The 17,323-nt window shown below is 41.9% G+C and overlaps 2 protein-coding genes across 4 annotated transcripts in view; both read right to left on the bottom strand.

Moving 5' to 3' along the window:
- Positions 1–17,323, bottom strand: part of LOC120942951 — a 116,458-nt gene that overhangs the window by 55,890 nt on the left and 43,245 nt on the right. Inside the window, exons 20-21 of one of the 2 annotated variants that reach the window (XM_040355940.1) lie at positions 16,871–17,150; positions 14,413–15,072 (exon numbers count right to left, since the gene is read on the bottom strand). In XM_040355940.1, the coding sequence (XP_040211874.1) occupies positions 14,825–15,072; positions 16,871–17,150 (528 nt within the window). In that variant the 3' untranslated portion in view covers positions 14,413–14,824. Of the gene's footprint in view, positions 1–14,412; positions 15,073–16,870; positions 17,151–17,323 lie in introns of those variants that run through there. The other variant, XM_040355939.1, reaches the window with a different exon arrangement.
- On the bottom strand, positions 1,646–9,862 carry LOC120942953. Of its 2 annotated transcripts, XM_040355944.1 has the most exons (5): positions 9,534–9,862; positions 5,870–6,152; positions 3,788–3,976; positions 2,356–2,765; positions 1,646–2,136 (listed from the first exon to the last, which is right to left on the bottom strand). In XM_040355944.1, exons 1-5 carry the CDS (start codon positions 9,573–9,575, stop codon positions 1,867–1,869), a joined length of 1,194 nt encoding a protein of 397 aa, XP_040211878.1. In that variant the 5' UTR covers positions 9,576–9,862; the 3' UTR covers positions 1,646–1,866. The 2 variants fall into 2 exon arrangements, with proteins under 2 accessions (XP_040211878.1, XP_040211877.1); XM_040355943.1 differs by having other exon boundaries at positions 1,646–2,765.

The raw sequence follows: 17,323 nt of genomic DNA, 5'->3' as shown, positions 1-17,323 counted from the left end.
ACTGCTGTATCTCTGCCTCTGCCACTACATATACTGTAGTGTTTTAGAAAATTGTAGTAATCAGTTTCTTCTTTAAATAGTGGTATGCTCCACTAAACACCAAGCCACGTGGAAAGATTGGATAGTCCAGAAAGCACATGTGCCCTCCACTGCAATAAAAGCCTCTTACCGGATAAATATGATCCCCTGTAGCAGAGATCAAACACACGTACCGAACATCTGACACCTCCTGGTGTCCCCGGGCTAGACAAGTGCGGTCCACTGGGTCCCAGCATATAATATCCACCAATATAATTGCCTTAACCCCGAATCATAAAATCTCAGACAGTCGCCATCAAGGGAATGGAACAAGGGTGCACATAGTGTGAATACTGTAGATGTATGTTTATTGTTTAAAAATGAAGAAAGGTACCCACATTGCAAAAATAAATCATATGCAGTCATACAGCACAAAGCCTAACTGACAGCTGGCATCAGTGGGCATGATGACATTACAGATTTGTAGCCCCGCCCTATGTGTATATGAATACCAAGCAACGCCCCATTAAGGGTAATGTCTGCATAAATGCTGTTTGTGACAGACCTAGCCGGGACAGAGACTTTTGGAGATCATGCCTTGTGATCATGGGCCCTGGCATTTGGGGAAACGGTTCTCTTTGTGAGCTGTATGCCCGGGGACCCCTGAGGTGGTGTTACTTTGGATTCAGTTCCATGTCCCCCCAAGACACACAGACTCTGGGAACCCTGCATATGCCATATCAGAAAGAGTGACTGATTCATAATGTTGGGACACATACTGTTAGAAGATGCTGATGTCAACTCCTGCCACCTGTCTGTCTGTTGTCTGTTATAATGTAAATGAGTCTCGTATAACTTCTGAAGCCCCGTACACACGACCAGGTTTTCCAACAGGAAAACTGCGAGGAGAGTTTTTGGCCAGGAATCCCGGCTGTGTGTATGCTCCCTCGCAGTTTTTCCGATGGGAAAACTGCCAAACCCACGGGCCAAAAAAAAGAGAACCAGCTCTCTTTTTTCCCGACGGACTTTTTCCCCGTCAGAAAACCCGTCCATGTGTAGCAGAAAACTGCAATTTTTGGCAGTTTTCCTGCGTGAAAACACTCTAATGGAGCATAAACACTGTCGGGATTCCTGAGCAAAAGCTCTCATCTGAGTTTTCCGACAAGAAAACCGATCGTCTGTACGGGGGAAAAGTAGAGAGCAGGTTCTCGGTTTTCCCCTTGGGATTTCCCGTCGGGAATCCCGGTCGTGTGTACTAGGCCTAAGAGTCTTTCACCCATTGTTGGTTGTGCTAATTAACCCTGCAATTGTATGAAGGAGTTCTGTGTTGATATGTATGATAATGTGTATTGTAGTTTGGTAGTCACATCGGCTGCTGTAAGGCATTAGTTAATTAGCTCATGTTAATTGATGTTTCTGGTTACAGGTGTATTGTTAGAGTAATATGAGCAGGAGGTAGAAACCTCCTCCTCCTCAACTGTATATAAGACTTGTATTATACTTCTAATAAACAGTCCATGTTCAGCAATCAAACAAGTATAGTCTTGTTTGTTATTGATAGCGGTTGGAATATCTGATATCTATATTCAGACTGGGGAGGAAGCGGTATATGACAAAAGCACTCAAGTGGAGTGTGGGACGTTTTTTATTTTTAAAAGTGTCATAGTGCATAATATTAGAAACTGACCAAAAACCAAGCGCACCAAAGGAGATCAAAGATAGAAGCATGTGCCTTCCAGATATTCACAGAAATAAAAGCAACATAAAAATAGGGTTACAGACTAGAAAATTCGTAATCATTCTGATGCAGTGTCTAAGGAGACCTGTCACTGGTATTATTTTTTTATATTATTGTTTTTTTTTCAGTTCATCTACCACACAAGACCATTTCCCATTGTTAGACTGACTTTCGGGGCTTTTTTGTGAAGATAGTTGCTTTGGACACTTCTCTCTTGGTGGGGTGACAACAAAGCTCTCATCTTTGCACTGTGAGTCACTATTATCACATAGTTCTTTTGATCTTTCATGGTTGAGTTTTGTTTCAGAACTTTTATAGGTGTACCCAACCTCAGAAGGCTTATTGTATAAATGGACCTTGGAGAATTCATCAATGGGTGGTTTATTTGATCTCTCAATTCTGTACGGTATGTTAGAAGTTTCATTGTTGAGTTGGGTTGTTGGGTAACCTTTGCTAGGTAGTTTCTCCAAACTCTCAGAATTGAACCCTATCTTAGAAGTTTTGCTGCTGAATTCATCCTTTTGGAATTCATCGTTGGGCAGTTTCTCCAAATTTTCAGAAATGTACCAAACTGTAGACTTTTGATTTTTCAACCGTGGCTTAGGTTTGTCATTGATACACGTATCAGGAGTCTCATAGAGGTTCTCAGTCTCAGAGCTGTCCAACGTCTCTAAGTTCTCAATACTGGGTGGCATTTTTTGACTTTGGCATGGCATCTGAGACTCCTCACTGATGCCTACTGGTGCTTGAAATCCCCTCATGAACTCATACCCATCACAGTCATTCCATGTTTGAGGACCCTCGTTTCTGAATGATACCCCTGGACTCTTGCTGCTACATGATATTAAAATCTCAAGTGTTGATTTTGTGTTAGGACTCTTGTCACCACGCAGTGGTTTTGAATCTTTAGTTTTGCACTTTGTTTGATTGGTGTCTGTGAGCTTTTCCTCCAGATTGCTTCTGCCGACATGAGGATCAGGACCTCCATGGTTGCTGCGTCCATGTACCTCTGTATATGTGTGAAAGAAAGAGAACATGTTTCCATATGAAGACCATAGGACAGGAAACAATGTACAAAATGTTTAATTGATATTTATTTGTTAAAATGTAACCAATTTTTGGATACTGGCTGACCAATTGGTCAAACCTGTTTTTCCACTTTTATAAAAGAAAAATGTTTACTTTTATTTATGTCTACAATTTTTGATTTTATATAATACTGTAAGGGTCCAGGGCTTACTACGCATGCGTCAATGGTGCGTTGCCGCAGGAGGAATTCCATGCCAATTGAGCATGCGCCAGAAGACCCCTCAGTGCGCCAAGACCTGATGGAAAAAGGCAGCAAAATGCCCAGGAGACACACATGAAGTGACCTCAACCTGATGGACAAAATGGTGGGAAAATGCCCAGGAGACACACAGGAAATGACCTCAACCTGATCGAAAAAAAGCCGGGAAAATGCCCAGGAGACACACAGGAAGTGACCACAACCTGATCGAAAAAAGGCAGGAAACTGCCCAGGAGGCGCACAAGAAGTGGCCTCAGACTTCCCTATATAAGCCCAGATCAGACACTGCCAAATTGCTGGAATATCTTCAGTCCCCCCTTGTTCCTGTGCTAGTGTGTGATCTGTCTGAACTTGTTGTGACCTGGAAACCTATTTGACTACTCAAATGGCAAGATTGCTGCTTGCCATTGACCTCAGATTTGTACCAGCTGCCAGATTGGAACCGACCCCGGCTTGGATCTCGACCATTGTTCTTCTGATTAACCCTTCTGTACTCCGTTGCCAGAGCGGACTTGACCTCGGCTCGGATCTCAGACTAAGGCTTGCATGGTGTTCCACACCCCTGGCACCCGTGCCACTCGGTGTCCACCAAGTCTCTGTCTCCATCTCCAGAGGCTTCAAGGACCCGAGGTGCAAGGGAGGCCTCCCGACTACTTTGGTCTCACTTCAGGTACATGGCTCTCGTGACAAATACACAATTGAAATTTTGTTTTTATTCATTTTTTTTTTACTTTTTCTCATACCTGAAGTAGAAGCTGTCAAGTTTCTCAGTTTTGTCATTAAGGTTTTAGTGTTGTTTTTTTCAGTTTTTGAAATGAGAAGCAAATCACGGGCCAGTTTCTCAATAGTGGGCTGAAGCTTCAGGATCCGAATCTTCTCTTCATGGCTGCTGTCCTCCACATCATCAATCACCACAATCACGTTGTCTCTCCCTGTGGATGCACACAAGTATCAACCATATTAGTCACATTCGTGTTCCATCACTCGCCCCCTCACCATTCCTCCTCTCTTTCTCTCCTGCCCTTTTCATCCTTTCTCTTCCTTCCTCTCCTATTGATCCCTCCACTCCTCTTCTTTATTGTCTTATTCCTTTTCCTTTCCCTTCTATCCTCCACTGTAAGGAAAGGCTTGCCAATAGACAAAATATAAGAAATTAACTCATGTACAGTGGCATGTGGTTGCCATCATCCCTTAAATCAATTATAAACTGAAAAAACCTTGATAGGAGTGGGTTTTTAAGGCAACACATATAAAGCAACAAAATTCATAAAAAAAGTATAAATGTATTACAATACATAAATATACTAGAAAAACAATATCAATAATGAAGTAAGGATCATTATAAAAACAATTCAAATGATACTGTCTGTCACCGCATGCCCATGGTCAGCGAGATGTAGGCGTGCAGGACAGATATTCCGACGCGTTTCGAATGTGTGACATTCTTCCTCAGGGTAATTTACAGTATCAGATTCTAAAGTAGAAAAATACAAAAAAACACAAAAATAAATACACATTAGGCACTTAAAAAAGGCTAATCATCACCATGTCACACCACAAGGAGTAGACGTGAATAATGACTCACCCTTTCCTCAGGAGGTATATATGTCAAAGTCTCAGGATGTACATCTCAGAGGAACCCAGATGGTAGTATTCAATCTCGGTACCAAAGCAAGCAAGGGGGTTCACCACCCCTCCAACCCATAGGGGGGCAGAATAAAACCCCTATGGGTTGGAGGGATGGTGAACCCCCTTGCTTGCTTTGGAATATCTGTCCTGCACGCCTACAGCTCGCTGACTATGGGCATGCGGTGACGGACAGTATCATTTGAATTGTTTTGATGATCCTTACTTCATTATTGATATTGTTTTTCTAGTATATTTATGTATCGTAATAAATTTATACTTTTTTTTTATGAATTTTGTTGCTTTATATTTGTTTCCTTAAAAATCCCACTCCTATCAAGGTTTTTTCAGTTTATAGCCAATAGACAAAATAACTCCTCTTAGTGGATTTTTTTGCACAGGCTAATACATGTTCCCTTTTGTGCTAACAGGAATTGGGCACTGGCTAATGCCCTTGTGCATTCTCATGTGTGCCAGTGCGTACGTGTACCTGTGACAGATGTTGGCACTAAATGGGCTATTTAAAATTGGCCAGTGCTCAGGATCAGTGCTGCTTTGTCTTCAGCCTCCTGTGACCTGTGATTCTACATCCTGATTCCAGTTGCTGACCTGTCACCCGGCTTGTCTTGACCATTCTCTGAACTCCGTTTGCACTGACCTTGACTTGTTCCCTGACCTCCACTTGCACTGACCTCGACTTGTACCCTGACCTCCACTTCTGTGTGCACCATTGGCTCCAACTTTAGTGATTGGTTCCAGACCCAGCTTATTTTCTAACCACGCTCCTGCCTGTGCCCTGCATCTAATCGATCCCATCTGTGTATGACCTGGCTACTTTGCCTTCTGTCACCATTACTAGCTGCTCACCTGCTTACTGGAGCCTTCTGATGACTTCTGCTGCCCAGCATGGACACCTACCCTACTGCTAGCAAGTCTTACAAGCACTTGTGCCACTCTGTACTCTTGCGCCTCCTGTCTACACTATTGAGTCAGAGGTGTAAGGGAGGCCTTCCTTATCATATCAGGCTCTGCTACCAGGTACGTGATATCTCCACTTATCTCCTATCCTCTAGAATCATATCTTCCTCCTTCTTCTCACCCTCTCTTCTCACCTCCCCTCTAGAATTATATCCTCTCCTCTCCCCTATATATTTATCAGCCAGTCTAACTTTCTCTTAATCTGTCAATATATCTTTTACCAAGTAACTGATTCAGGCTGTCCAGTTCCTCATCGTAGAGTGATCCGGATATATCGGTGATGTTGACTCGTCCTCTGTTCTTGGTGTGATATATAATCCCCAGAGAGCAATGAGATGCATCATCTATAAACTGCTGAAAACCACTATTGGATATGACGGTGGACCTCACATCCTGGATGCAATCACTGAAGTCACTCGATGAGAAAAGTGTCACCAGCCAGGCATAATCACCTTTGTCAGATCTGGAGAATATGCCAACTGAGTGTTTCATTGCTGCTTTCCTCTGAAAGAAAATACAAAAACAGGGAAAAAATTAAATCAATATTGGAAATTAACTTTAATGATTGTTTTCTATTAGTCTGCCCAAAGCCTTAAAGCTGAAGTTTAATCTGCCTAAATTATAAAAAAATATATATTCCTGACTATAAAAAATACAGACTACTGTGTCAAACATTTCTGAGCTCATGTGTAAAAACTGAATGACTGACAACTCTGTAAATGCAGAAGTATAGCATTAGATATTAGAGTTCAGCAGTGTGAAGGGGCCCAGTGACAACCTTAAACTCCAAAATCAGCTAATTGCCTTTCTGGGATGTTGTCACTACCTGAATCACCTAATGGTAGCACTGTGGTTCCTAGAGGGTTGTATTTCTAGTGTCCACCAGCAGATGTTCCCAGTAATCAGCTCCACCTGGTGCTGGCTGCTGGGAGGGTATTTAGTCCCTTGTCTGCTGTTACACCTTGCATTAGTGTTTTATATTGCTAGCCAGCTACTGTGTGCCATTTATCCTGCTCCTGATCATGCTCTTGCCCTGTATCCTGTACCTCACTGCCTAATTTCTGCACCCTTTGTACCTGATCCCAGTCCTGTTTCCCCCTTCCCATCTGTTCCCTGAATCACCAGTTTACCCTGTTTATCCGTATTCCCCATTTTTGTACATATTGTATATAGTTAGTTTGTAGTTAGGTTTCCTGTTAGTTAGGCATTTTGGTTATTTTGTTGTGGTTCACTTCTGTTTTTATGTTTGCTGTGTGTTTTACTATTAATACCTTTACATTACTATGTATAGTCTGGTCCCAGTTCCCTAGCGTAGCTACGCAGATTTGATCATATCTGCGGCTTAATCCTGAAAGATGTCCCAAACACAAAAGTGAACACCTAATAAAGATTGAGTCCACCAAAAGTATAATTCAGGTCTAATAACTTGCTTCAATAAAGTCGTATAGCACAGTGGTCATCAACCCTCTCCTCAGGGCCCACTAACAGGCCAGGTTTTATGTATTACCTTGGGGAGATGCAGACTAGAATACTGCAATCACTGAGCAGAAAATGATATCACCTGTGATGTATTTCAGTTATCTTGCAACCTTGGCCTGTTAGTGGGTCCTGAGGACAGGGTTGATGACCACTGGTTTAGCTATTTGTTTGATAAATAAGATCTGTTGGACACATTATTTGCATTAGGCTGAAAATTATTTGATATAAATAGGACCAAAAACAAAGAAACTGTGAACTGTTTACTATTGTTTGAACTAAATGGACTTGCGGAACCTGACTAACTACGTAACTAGTTGTAGCTAAACATAGTGGCCCAGATTCAGATTCAATGGAGTATCTATCCGCGGGCGTAACGTATCTCAGATACGTTACACCGCCATAAATTACGGCGCAAGTTCCGTATACAGAAAGAACTTGCGCCCTATGTTACGGCGGCGTAACGTATGTTGTCCGGCGTAAGCCTGCCTAATTCAAATGTGGATGATGTGGGCGTGTTTTATTTAAATTTAGTGTGACCCTGCGTATTTGACGTTTTTTTCGAACGGCGCATGCATGAAAGAATCCCAGTGCGCATGCTCGAAATTACGCTGCAAATCGTCATTGCTTTAGACGTGAACGTAACTTACGTACAGCCCTATTCGCGAACGACTTACGCAAACGACGTAAAATTTTCAAAATTCCACGCGGGAACGACGTCCATACCTAACATAGGATACCCCTCATATAGCAGGGGTAACTTTACGCCGGAAAAAGCCTAACGTAAACGACGTAAAAAAATGCGCCGGGCGGACGTACGTTTCTGAATCGACGTATCTACCTAATTTACATATTATTTGCGTAAATATACGGAAGCGCCACCTAGCGGCCAGCGTAAATATGCAGCCTAAGACACTTACGCCGGTCGGATCTTAGGGAAATCTATGCGTAACTGATTCTAGGAATCAGGCGCATAGATACGACGCCGCAACTCAGAGTTACGACGGCGTATCCGGAGATACGCTGTCGTAACTGCTCTCTGAATCCGGGCCAGTGTTCCCATTGTCCCCGTTAATGTTCCTAAATGTTCCCAATAATGTATATCTTTAATTATTAGAGCCTTGCACTAATATTTCTATTGGATGGCTGGAGATAAAAAAAAAAGTGAAGGAATAAGAGAAATGTGACCTCAAACCAGCAGAACTAACTTTATAAAGTATTATTTTGCCAAAAAGATGGGCACTTGGAATAGACTTCCAGCAGAGGTAAAGAGTCAATCAGAAGTGGATTTAAGCATGCTTTGGTCAAACATTTCTATACTCACCCAACAAATTGTCAAAAACAAAAATAAATTCATAAATAAAAAAGAAGTTCAGTTGATGGACCGCTTCATCTCTTTTTCTCCTGTCACTCTTCTGTGTTTCTAAGCTTGTATATTTCTATATGTTAAATGTAATATCTATTTGATTTTAAATAAAATACAATTTTATTGAACTAAAGAGGAATTTGGTTTTATTCAGGATAGATAAGTGAAAAAAAAAAAGAGAGCGATCAATACTTCCATTAAAAGGTTAGAATAAACAAACAGGTATATCACTAACCGTCATTAATGGAGGCTCTCTCTATTAAAATTATGTTTTACCTTAATCATGAAGAACTACATTGTACAAAATTAACTCACACAAATTATTTGAAACATGTGTCACTGCAATAATCTATTTATTACACATTGGGGGGAGGGGGTCAATGTTTTAATATTGTAATCCAAGATTTGCACATCTTTCGATACAATTTGGAAAAAAATTGTGTGAAGCTTAAATGAAAGCTTGAAAAATAAACTGAAAGCAACAAAAAAAACTGATGAATATATATATATATATATATATATATATATATATATATATATATATATATATATATATATATATATATATATTGTAATTCAAGATTTACACATCTTTCAATACAATTTGGAAAAAAATTGTATGAAGCTTAAATGAAAGCTTGAAAAATAAACTGAAAGCAACAAAAAAAACTGATGAATGTATATATATATATATATATTGTAATTCAAGATTTACACATCTTTCAATACAATTTGAAAAGAAAAATTGAATGTTGGGAATTTTTTTATATATATAGTAGATAAATATATATTTCAAATGCATTTACCTTGATTAAATAAAATGTGTGTGTATATATATATCATTTAATTAAGGTAAGTGCATTTGAAATTTTTAATGACATTTTTTTTTCAAGACCCAGAGGTGAGACCTCTGTATTTGAGTTTCCAGCCCCACCCACTGCCTATAGCCATAGGTGTGAGACTTCCACTTACGGCTATCTATCTAGATAAAATGTCCCTTTTACTGTACTGTTAACTGAACAATATTCTTAGTAATTCCATACCTTCCCTGATGTTGCGTGTTGAAAGTGGTGTCTCTCCAGCATGTAGGTTGTCCTGGTGTGGTTTGTGTCCGTTTGCTCTTGTTAGGTGTAGGTCCTTCTGATTTATAACATTGATAAATGTTCATAGTGTATCCATCAGAAATGTGAATTATAAAGCTGATACAGAGGTGGCTGGGGGTGTTTTCTAGTGAGGTATGTACTTTGCCCCCCTTTATGATCCTGTTTATTACAGCTCAATCTTTGAAAATCCCTTTTCTGATTCACTAACACCTTTGCCTATCCAGCAACCTTTGGGATCTCTCTGACATGATGAATATTCTCTTCTAAACAGAAACACTAAATAGAACATAAAGAAGACCTTTCATCCTTATTAAAACTTTTTTTCAAAGTCACTTCCTTTACACTCTCCCTTATATAATCTCATGTAAATTCATTTTATTTGTTTATTTTTTTTTTTTACTGTGTTCCCCTTCTACTTTCTTATTTCTTGCCTAAAAGAAAATGCAAAATGTGACAGCCCTGCAATTCTCTAAACCCAGTAGAGCTTTATGTTTCATAACGAGAAGTCAGAAGAATAAGTCAACTTGTTTCTTGGGCCTTATAACTCTTTCTTCTCTTTAATCCCTTATTAAAAAATAAAAATCCCCAAAAATGACGCTCATTGTCAATGCATCATATATCACAATGCCGTCTGCCCACGGACTCTAATGAGACATTACCGATCCCGACAGTACACATAGCCAAATGAGAGCTCCCTGAGCTTTCACCAGCATTATAAGGGAAGGGCAGGGATGATGGTGACATCATTGACCAAACATGGCCATGGTCATATTTCGTCAACGTCTTATATGCACAAATATGGTGATATATGGTCATATTTGGACAATAATGTCACTGCTATCCCTTTGATTCTCAGTGATATCACCGGTTCCTAGGGATACTGTGGGGGCAAGGTTCCTCCATATGAACCAGTGACAGAAGGAAGCTGTCGCATAAAAGGTGTAGAAATGCTCAGCTCCTGCTGAATAGACAATAATGTTTGTCCGGACCCCCAAAAAACAAAGTTTGATCCAACTCCTAACCTAGGTTCAGACTGAAGCATCGTCTCATCCTTAAAGTGTAAGTAAAGCCCCCCTATCGTCTTGAGCCAAGGAAGCTGCCATCTTGGCCTCTGTTTAATATACAACTGCCTTGATGCTGCACATGTGATCAGTTATTAAACCAGCCATTGGATGGTTTGACAGTTTGGTTAAGAACACAACCAATGGGAGTGTTACATTTCCGGCAATGAAACTGTTTTATGGATGGGTCTACTTCTGCTCAAGGCCTCATTCACACTAGGCGGACTCCGTTCCTACGGAGTCCGCCTGCTCCCGCCAGCTCAGCGGGAGATCAGTCCGCAGATCTCCGCTGAGCCGACGGATGACAAGCTCCTCTCTGCTCACTGAGCGGGGAGGGGCTTGTCGAGCACCGCTGTGTCCTATGGAGCGATCTGATGAAAAGGGACAGCATGTCCCTTTTCATCAGATCTTACCCGATCCGATCCGCATGGACGGATGGGGACGTGGCCCCCATACGTCTGTTTTTAGCGGATCGGATAGGGTCGGATGTCAGCGGACATGTCTCTGCTGACATCCGACGCTCCATAGGGATGCATGGAGCGGCCGTTCAGGTCCGTGACAGGCGGACCCGAATGGCCCATCATGTGAATGAGGCCTTAAAGCGTAACAAAACTTTAGTTGAGAAAAAAATATTCCGCTCTGAGTGATCTATGTAGATTGAAACGATTATAACAAACTTTGTTGCTGTTTCCTATCTTTTGTTATTCTGAAGAAATTCCTGTTTGTTCCTCTGTGCTGAGTGAGTCTAATGGGAGTGGTTTCATCATTATCAGTCAGCTGTGACAGCTGCAGAGCACTAATGAGGAAAGCTGCTGGGTCTGCATCTCATTAGACGTGTTTCTATTGGAAATATCTCATCAAAAATTAAATTTTTGATGCAGGGGATGCCGGAAATTTGACTTGCATCTTGGTGCAGACTTCTGGGAAAATTGGTGAGCCAATCACACAAGCAGGAAATTATGTTTCTGCAGGGGGGGAGGGAGGGGTCAGTACGCATTCTGTGTACAGAACAACTTCATGTAGCCATATTGCATTGCATTTATAGAAAATTACAGCAGCTACAGATTGAAAGGGAAAGGTAATTTTTAATAACATTCATTTACAATATGACTTGTATCGTAATTGTACACGCAGGGCCGTCTTTAATATTGATTGGGCCCTGGGCAAACGCTTTCTTGGGCACTCCCAAATTCACTTATCAACTACTTATTGGCTCAGGGGGCAGCTGCTTTGGGCCCTACAACAATGACTGGGCCTGGGGCAGATTCCCCTTTTGCCCTGTGTTGAAGACAGCCCTGTCAGGGCCATCTTTAACATTGATTGGGCCCTGGGCAAACATTGTCTTGGGCCCTCCCGAATCCACTTATCAACTACTTGCGGGCTCAAGGGACAGCTGCTTTGGGCCCCACAACAATTACAGCTGCCCCTTTTGCCCTGTGTTAAAGATGGCCCTGTGTACCCGCTATATTATTTTTTCTTTCTTTGTTTTTGTTTTTTTCCTCACGAAAGTCGAGTTAACCTTTAATGCAGGGGTCTTCAAACTATGGCCCTCCAGTGGTTCAGGAACTACAATTCCCATCATGCCTATAGATGTCTGTGAATTTCAGATTTTTACAATGCCTCATGGGTGTTGTAATATATATGTGTAGATATTATATATATATATTGTGTTATATGTATGGCACAATATATATGTGTTACATACAGGCATTCAAGATTACACATGTTTGCTGACCAAAGGGTTTAGTGGCCAAACAAGATTTACTACACATATCAAAAGGGACAGATAATGACTCTGATGTGCTCAGGCCACCTTTGTATCTGTAATCTAATTACCCATATCAGGGGAGACTTGTTAGAATGCAAATTAGGGCATATCTCCGGCTGGGGTCATTATCTGTCACTCTGAAAGACAGGATGTAGATCAAAGACGGCCAATCAAACTGCTCAGCCATTCAGTGGATAGGCAATATAATTCTGGAGGTGAGTCTTGTCACTGAAAATATTCTCTGTATATTCCCTGAATATGAAGGCACAGGTCTAGGAAAAGATGGGATTCTGCATTATATACTCTGTTGGATTTGGACTTTGTTCTGTATTGAAAGTCAAATAAATGCACTCTCTGGAGAACCTGGGGTATTGCTGCGGAACATAATTTAAATTCATCATACTAATACCTAAATATCAATTATCTACTGGACACTATACATTATATCACTACTTTGGATCTTATTGTTCTGTGTTGGATATGATATCACTACAATGGGAAGTGTAGTTCCACCACAGCTGGAGGGCCGTAGTTTGAAGATCCCTGCTTTAATGGTTAGTAACCATCATGACAACACAAACCCCAAATGTGGTACAATGTGATGAGAAAATTAGAATAATGCAGTTCAAATTTCCCCATGGCATGTAATCCCATCACCAATTAACAGGCATGTATAAAACTAAATACAAATAGTTAGGATTGTAAATATAATGAAATCAACGACCACATGAATATCTTTATTGTTTTTTCTATTAGAAGGTAAAGTAGACCAAGACATATTGACTCTTTCTGGTATTTTATTAAGCCAGTAGTGTTGATAATGTGTTAAGCCCATTATATTACAAGAACAGACAGGAAATTCACCAACCTTATAAATAATGTTTTATAGAGAAATTGCTTGTTGTCAGTGTTCACATGTTGGGGAGGTGTCTATAGATGTCTTTGCATGTCTATAAAATATTCACACATTGTTAGCATGCCCTGCACTCTCCTTTAGTAGACAATTGTACTGATTATCGGGTCTTTCAGATAGGCAGCAAATCGAGGAACGCACAGGACAGCCTGACACTGCTGCTGCTAATTGTGAGTTGTCAGTGTTGTCAGAAAGCAATCGGAGGCATGGGCATAGCATAAGGGGTTGCAGGGGTCACAATCGGAACCCCGCCCCTAGCTGCTGCAGCCTCCCTGTCATATTATCATATCCTCCACAAAGTCCAGGTCTGATCTGCCCTAGGGCCCCACAGCCATGCTCCAGTATTGGGCTTCCACTTTGCCTTCCACAGTCCACACCCCTCTGTTCTCATTGGCTGGGGAGAAGCTGTGAGCCATTTCCTAAATGGAGAGGAGCACGGAGTGAGAACAGCCGGGGATGGGAAAGTGTCTGTGCTGTGTGCTGGCAACATGGAATGGTAAACAAGCTCAGTGAGACAAGAGGAGGAGAGTGCCGTCCTGTAGCCACAATGGGACCAATGTCACTGATGAGGTAAGACACCGCTCAGGGTCTCCTAGTCATCAGCTGGGATTCTTCAGCCCTGTGTAGTGTGTGGGGGGGGGGGATCTCTATACAGTGCTGAGATAGGAAAGGAGTTCTTCCAAGTGACCTGCCAGGGGTCCCTGTCCTCTAGTTCTCCAGAGGTGATTCCTGTCCTCTGATTCTCCAGAGGTGATCCCTGTCCTCTGATTCTCCAGAGGTGATCCCTGTCCTCTGATTCTCCAGAGGTGATCCCTGTCCTCTGATTCTCCAGAGGTGATACCTGTTCTCTGATGTAAGGAGGAACTCTGAAAACTCAAAACTCTTAAGCCACTTTGAGTATCTTGGCATGTGGTGGGCGTATCTGCATGCACAGTGGAAGTGGTGGGTGGTAGTGGGGAGGGGCCCAGGTCAACTTTTGCATTCGGGCCCACAAGCTTTAAGCTACACCTCTGATCAGAGGTATAGTTACTGGCAGGATCTCCAAGTAAAGAAAGTTTGCAACAGATACACAACAACTGCTCAAGAAAACAGTATATAATGAGATATGACATGAAATACTATATACTGAAAGATCTGATTTTGGGCTTACACACATTTTAAGAATACTAAGCAAAAGTATCCTTGAGAGAAATAACATTAAGCAAGTTCAATGAAAAGAAAAAAAAAAATCATAAAAGTTGTAGACTTCTTTATTTTCCAACTTCATTGTCTCTTGAAAGATGTGTAACCCATTGGATTGCTGGCAGTAATATCTGGACTGAACCCATTGGTGTCCTGGGGTGATGATAGCTGTCCAAGGAGCTCACTTTATCCAAAGTCTGTCACCACATAAAGTGATATCAGTGGAGAAATTATTAGAAACAACCAACTAGATATTATAATAAATACTGAGGTGGAGTTATACCAAATCTTCTTTCCAACTGGAAAATTAAGCAGAAATCATTCCATCCTTTAGAATTTCCTTAATTGTGTTAAGTTTCTCGTACAATGTGTCCAGATTCCTATCTACATGGGCACTTCTGTTGGGATTCTCTTGATGTGTGTTTTCTTGTTTACTGAAGAGTAGAACATCTCTGGCCAACATCCCCAGACTGGGCTGATTCTCCAGAGTCCAGGATTTTGCCTCCTTATTGCTGTTACCCAATTCATCCACCATCACAATCACTCGACTCTTACCTGTAACAATCACAAGTGGTGACATTAGTCTCAGGAAATAATTGAAAGACTTATGCCTCGTACACAAGACCAGTTTTCCTGTCAGGAAAACTGCCATGACAGCTTTTGGCCGGAAAAACTGGGCTTGTGTATGCTCCATGGCAGTTTTCCCGAAAAGAAAACCGCCGGGAAAAATGAGAACTTGTTTTCTTTTTTCCCTGCCAGGATTCCCGACGGTTTTTAACTCTGCAGTTTTCCAATGGGAAACATATCAGTGGAGCATACACACAGCTGGGATTCCTGACCAAAGCTCACATGGCAGTTTTTCTGTCAGGAAACCCGATCGTGTTTAGGGGGGGAAAAAATTACTGAGCAGGTTTTCGGTTTTCCCCTTGGGTTTCCCGGCGGTAAAAAGTCTGCCGGAAAACCCGTACGTGTGTACGAGGCTTCATACATTCAATTCATCTTGTCATTAGAAAAGTATGGTTGCTTAAAGCGGAGCTCCGGCCTTTTTATGTTTATCAAAAGTGAACAACTACAAAAAGTGTAGCTGCTGACTTTTAATAAACAGACATTTACCTGTTCCACGGTCCAGCGATGCGGCCACACAGGGGGAAATCGCTCCTCTCCCCCCTTTCCGCCGGCACCTCCATTCAGACTGTGGGCCCCCGGCCATGACAGCTTTCGGCTTCATGGTTGGGCATGCACTGCTCATGCGCGATTCGCGCTGCGCACTAGGAGTGGACAGGCTATCTCCTGGGACCTGTCACGTGTCCCAGGAGATCGCCTAGAGGGAGGGGCCACCTAAGACGAGAGGAGGATTCGCCTAGGTGGTCCCTGGGCGGAAGTTCAGATGCCAAACCGACAATTGGTCAAATCAAAAATGCCCATTTTTCTGGGCAAATAGGGTTGTCAAAAAAACAGCTTGGGTGGAGATTCCCACTAAGAAAATGGGGCCAATGACATTACTAGCAGTGCTGGCATCCTTAAAGGGGTTGTAAATGTTTTTTTTTTTTAAATAACAAACATGTCATACTGACCTCCACTGTGCAGCTCATTTTGCACAGAGTGGCCCCGATCCTCGTCTTCTGGGGTCCCTCGGCGACTGTCTTGGCTCCTTCCCGCAAGAGCTAACCCTCCTCTGGGAAGCGCTCTCCCAAGGGGGTTAACTTGCGGGCACACTCCCGTGATACAGTTGCTGGCCATAGCCGCCAACTGTATCATTTGCCCCCGCCCACCGGCGTGCCACGTCGTTGATTTGATTGACAGCAGCGGGAGCCAATGGCTGCGCTGCTATCAATCATCCAATGAAGAGCCGAGAAGCCAGCACGTTCACGATGTGGGACTTTCGAGGACTCAGGTAAGTAAATGGGGGGCTGTAAGCATCGGATGCATTAAGGTGAAAAACGTGAAGCTTTACAACCCCTTTAACATCCATTGACAGCGGGAAACTATCATGTATATTACAGTAGCAGAAGTAAGACCACTATTATACTGTACATTATGTTCAGCTCCTGCCACACGGGTCAATGTTTATCCATTCATCTGAATGCCCAAATAGCCAAAGTGTGATCCAAACTTGTGTTCAGACCGCACCTTGAGCGCATCTCTAATCCCAAAAACATGCAAAGCCATGCTAAGGCCCCTCTGCACAGTGCAGTCTCCAAATCAAAATTATCTTCCAAATATGAACCATACAGGTATATTTAGTAACAAATTCATTGGAAGTGGGTTTAACTTAGCGGTAGACTCTTTCTTCCTTACTAAGAAAATAAAGTCAGTATAATTGAACCATAGAGTAAGTACATCTTAATCTTACCAAGTGTAGTTGACAAGTATTTCAGCTCTTCATCATACAGAGAATTATCCAGATCTGTGAGAGGTTTGTACCCCCATTCCATACAGTGATACAAGATCCCGAATTTACAATATGATACCATCGAATGAAATTCCTTCACATTGCCAGGACAAATCTGATGAAATATGACTTGGTGGTTCCCAAATTCTTTAGATGACAAATGTCTGTCCAACCAGCTAAACTTGGACTTTTCTGAACAGGAGAAGACGCCAATGACAGAACTAGCCGGAGATGATATCGTCTGAGAAGAAGAAAATATAAATTGGAGCCAAAGAGAAGATTATGAGAGAGACCGGGGTACACTTCACCAATTATATACATATCATTACCATATCAATCACCCCTGTGCACCCCCTATGGACCAGAGCAGTTTTTACATTTTTGTTTGGACCTCTTAAACAAATATCCTCTTTA

Source organism: Rana temporaria, chromosome 6, assembly GCF_905171775.1.
Source record: "Rana temporaria chromosome 6, aRanTem1.1, whole genome shotgun sequence".
In the NCBI taxonomy this organism is placed as follows: Eukaryota; Metazoa; Chordata; class Amphibia; order Anura; family Ranidae; genus Rana; species Rana temporaria.
This window is presented reverse-complemented; position numbering and strand designations above follow the sequence as displayed.

Coding starts and splice junctions, on each gene's coding strand:
- LOC120942953 (XM_040355943.1), bottom strand. CDS start 9,575: ATGCTGGAGAGACACCACTTTCAACACGCAACATCAGGGAAG. Junction 3,977..5,869: donor CAGCCTGAATCAGTTACTTG/GTAAAAGATATA, acceptor GTGCATCCACAG/GGAGAGACAACGTGATTGTG. Junction 2,766..3,787: donor CTTGACAGCTTCTACTTCAG/GTATGAGAAAAA, acceptor ACACATATACAG/AGGTACATGGACGCAGCAAC.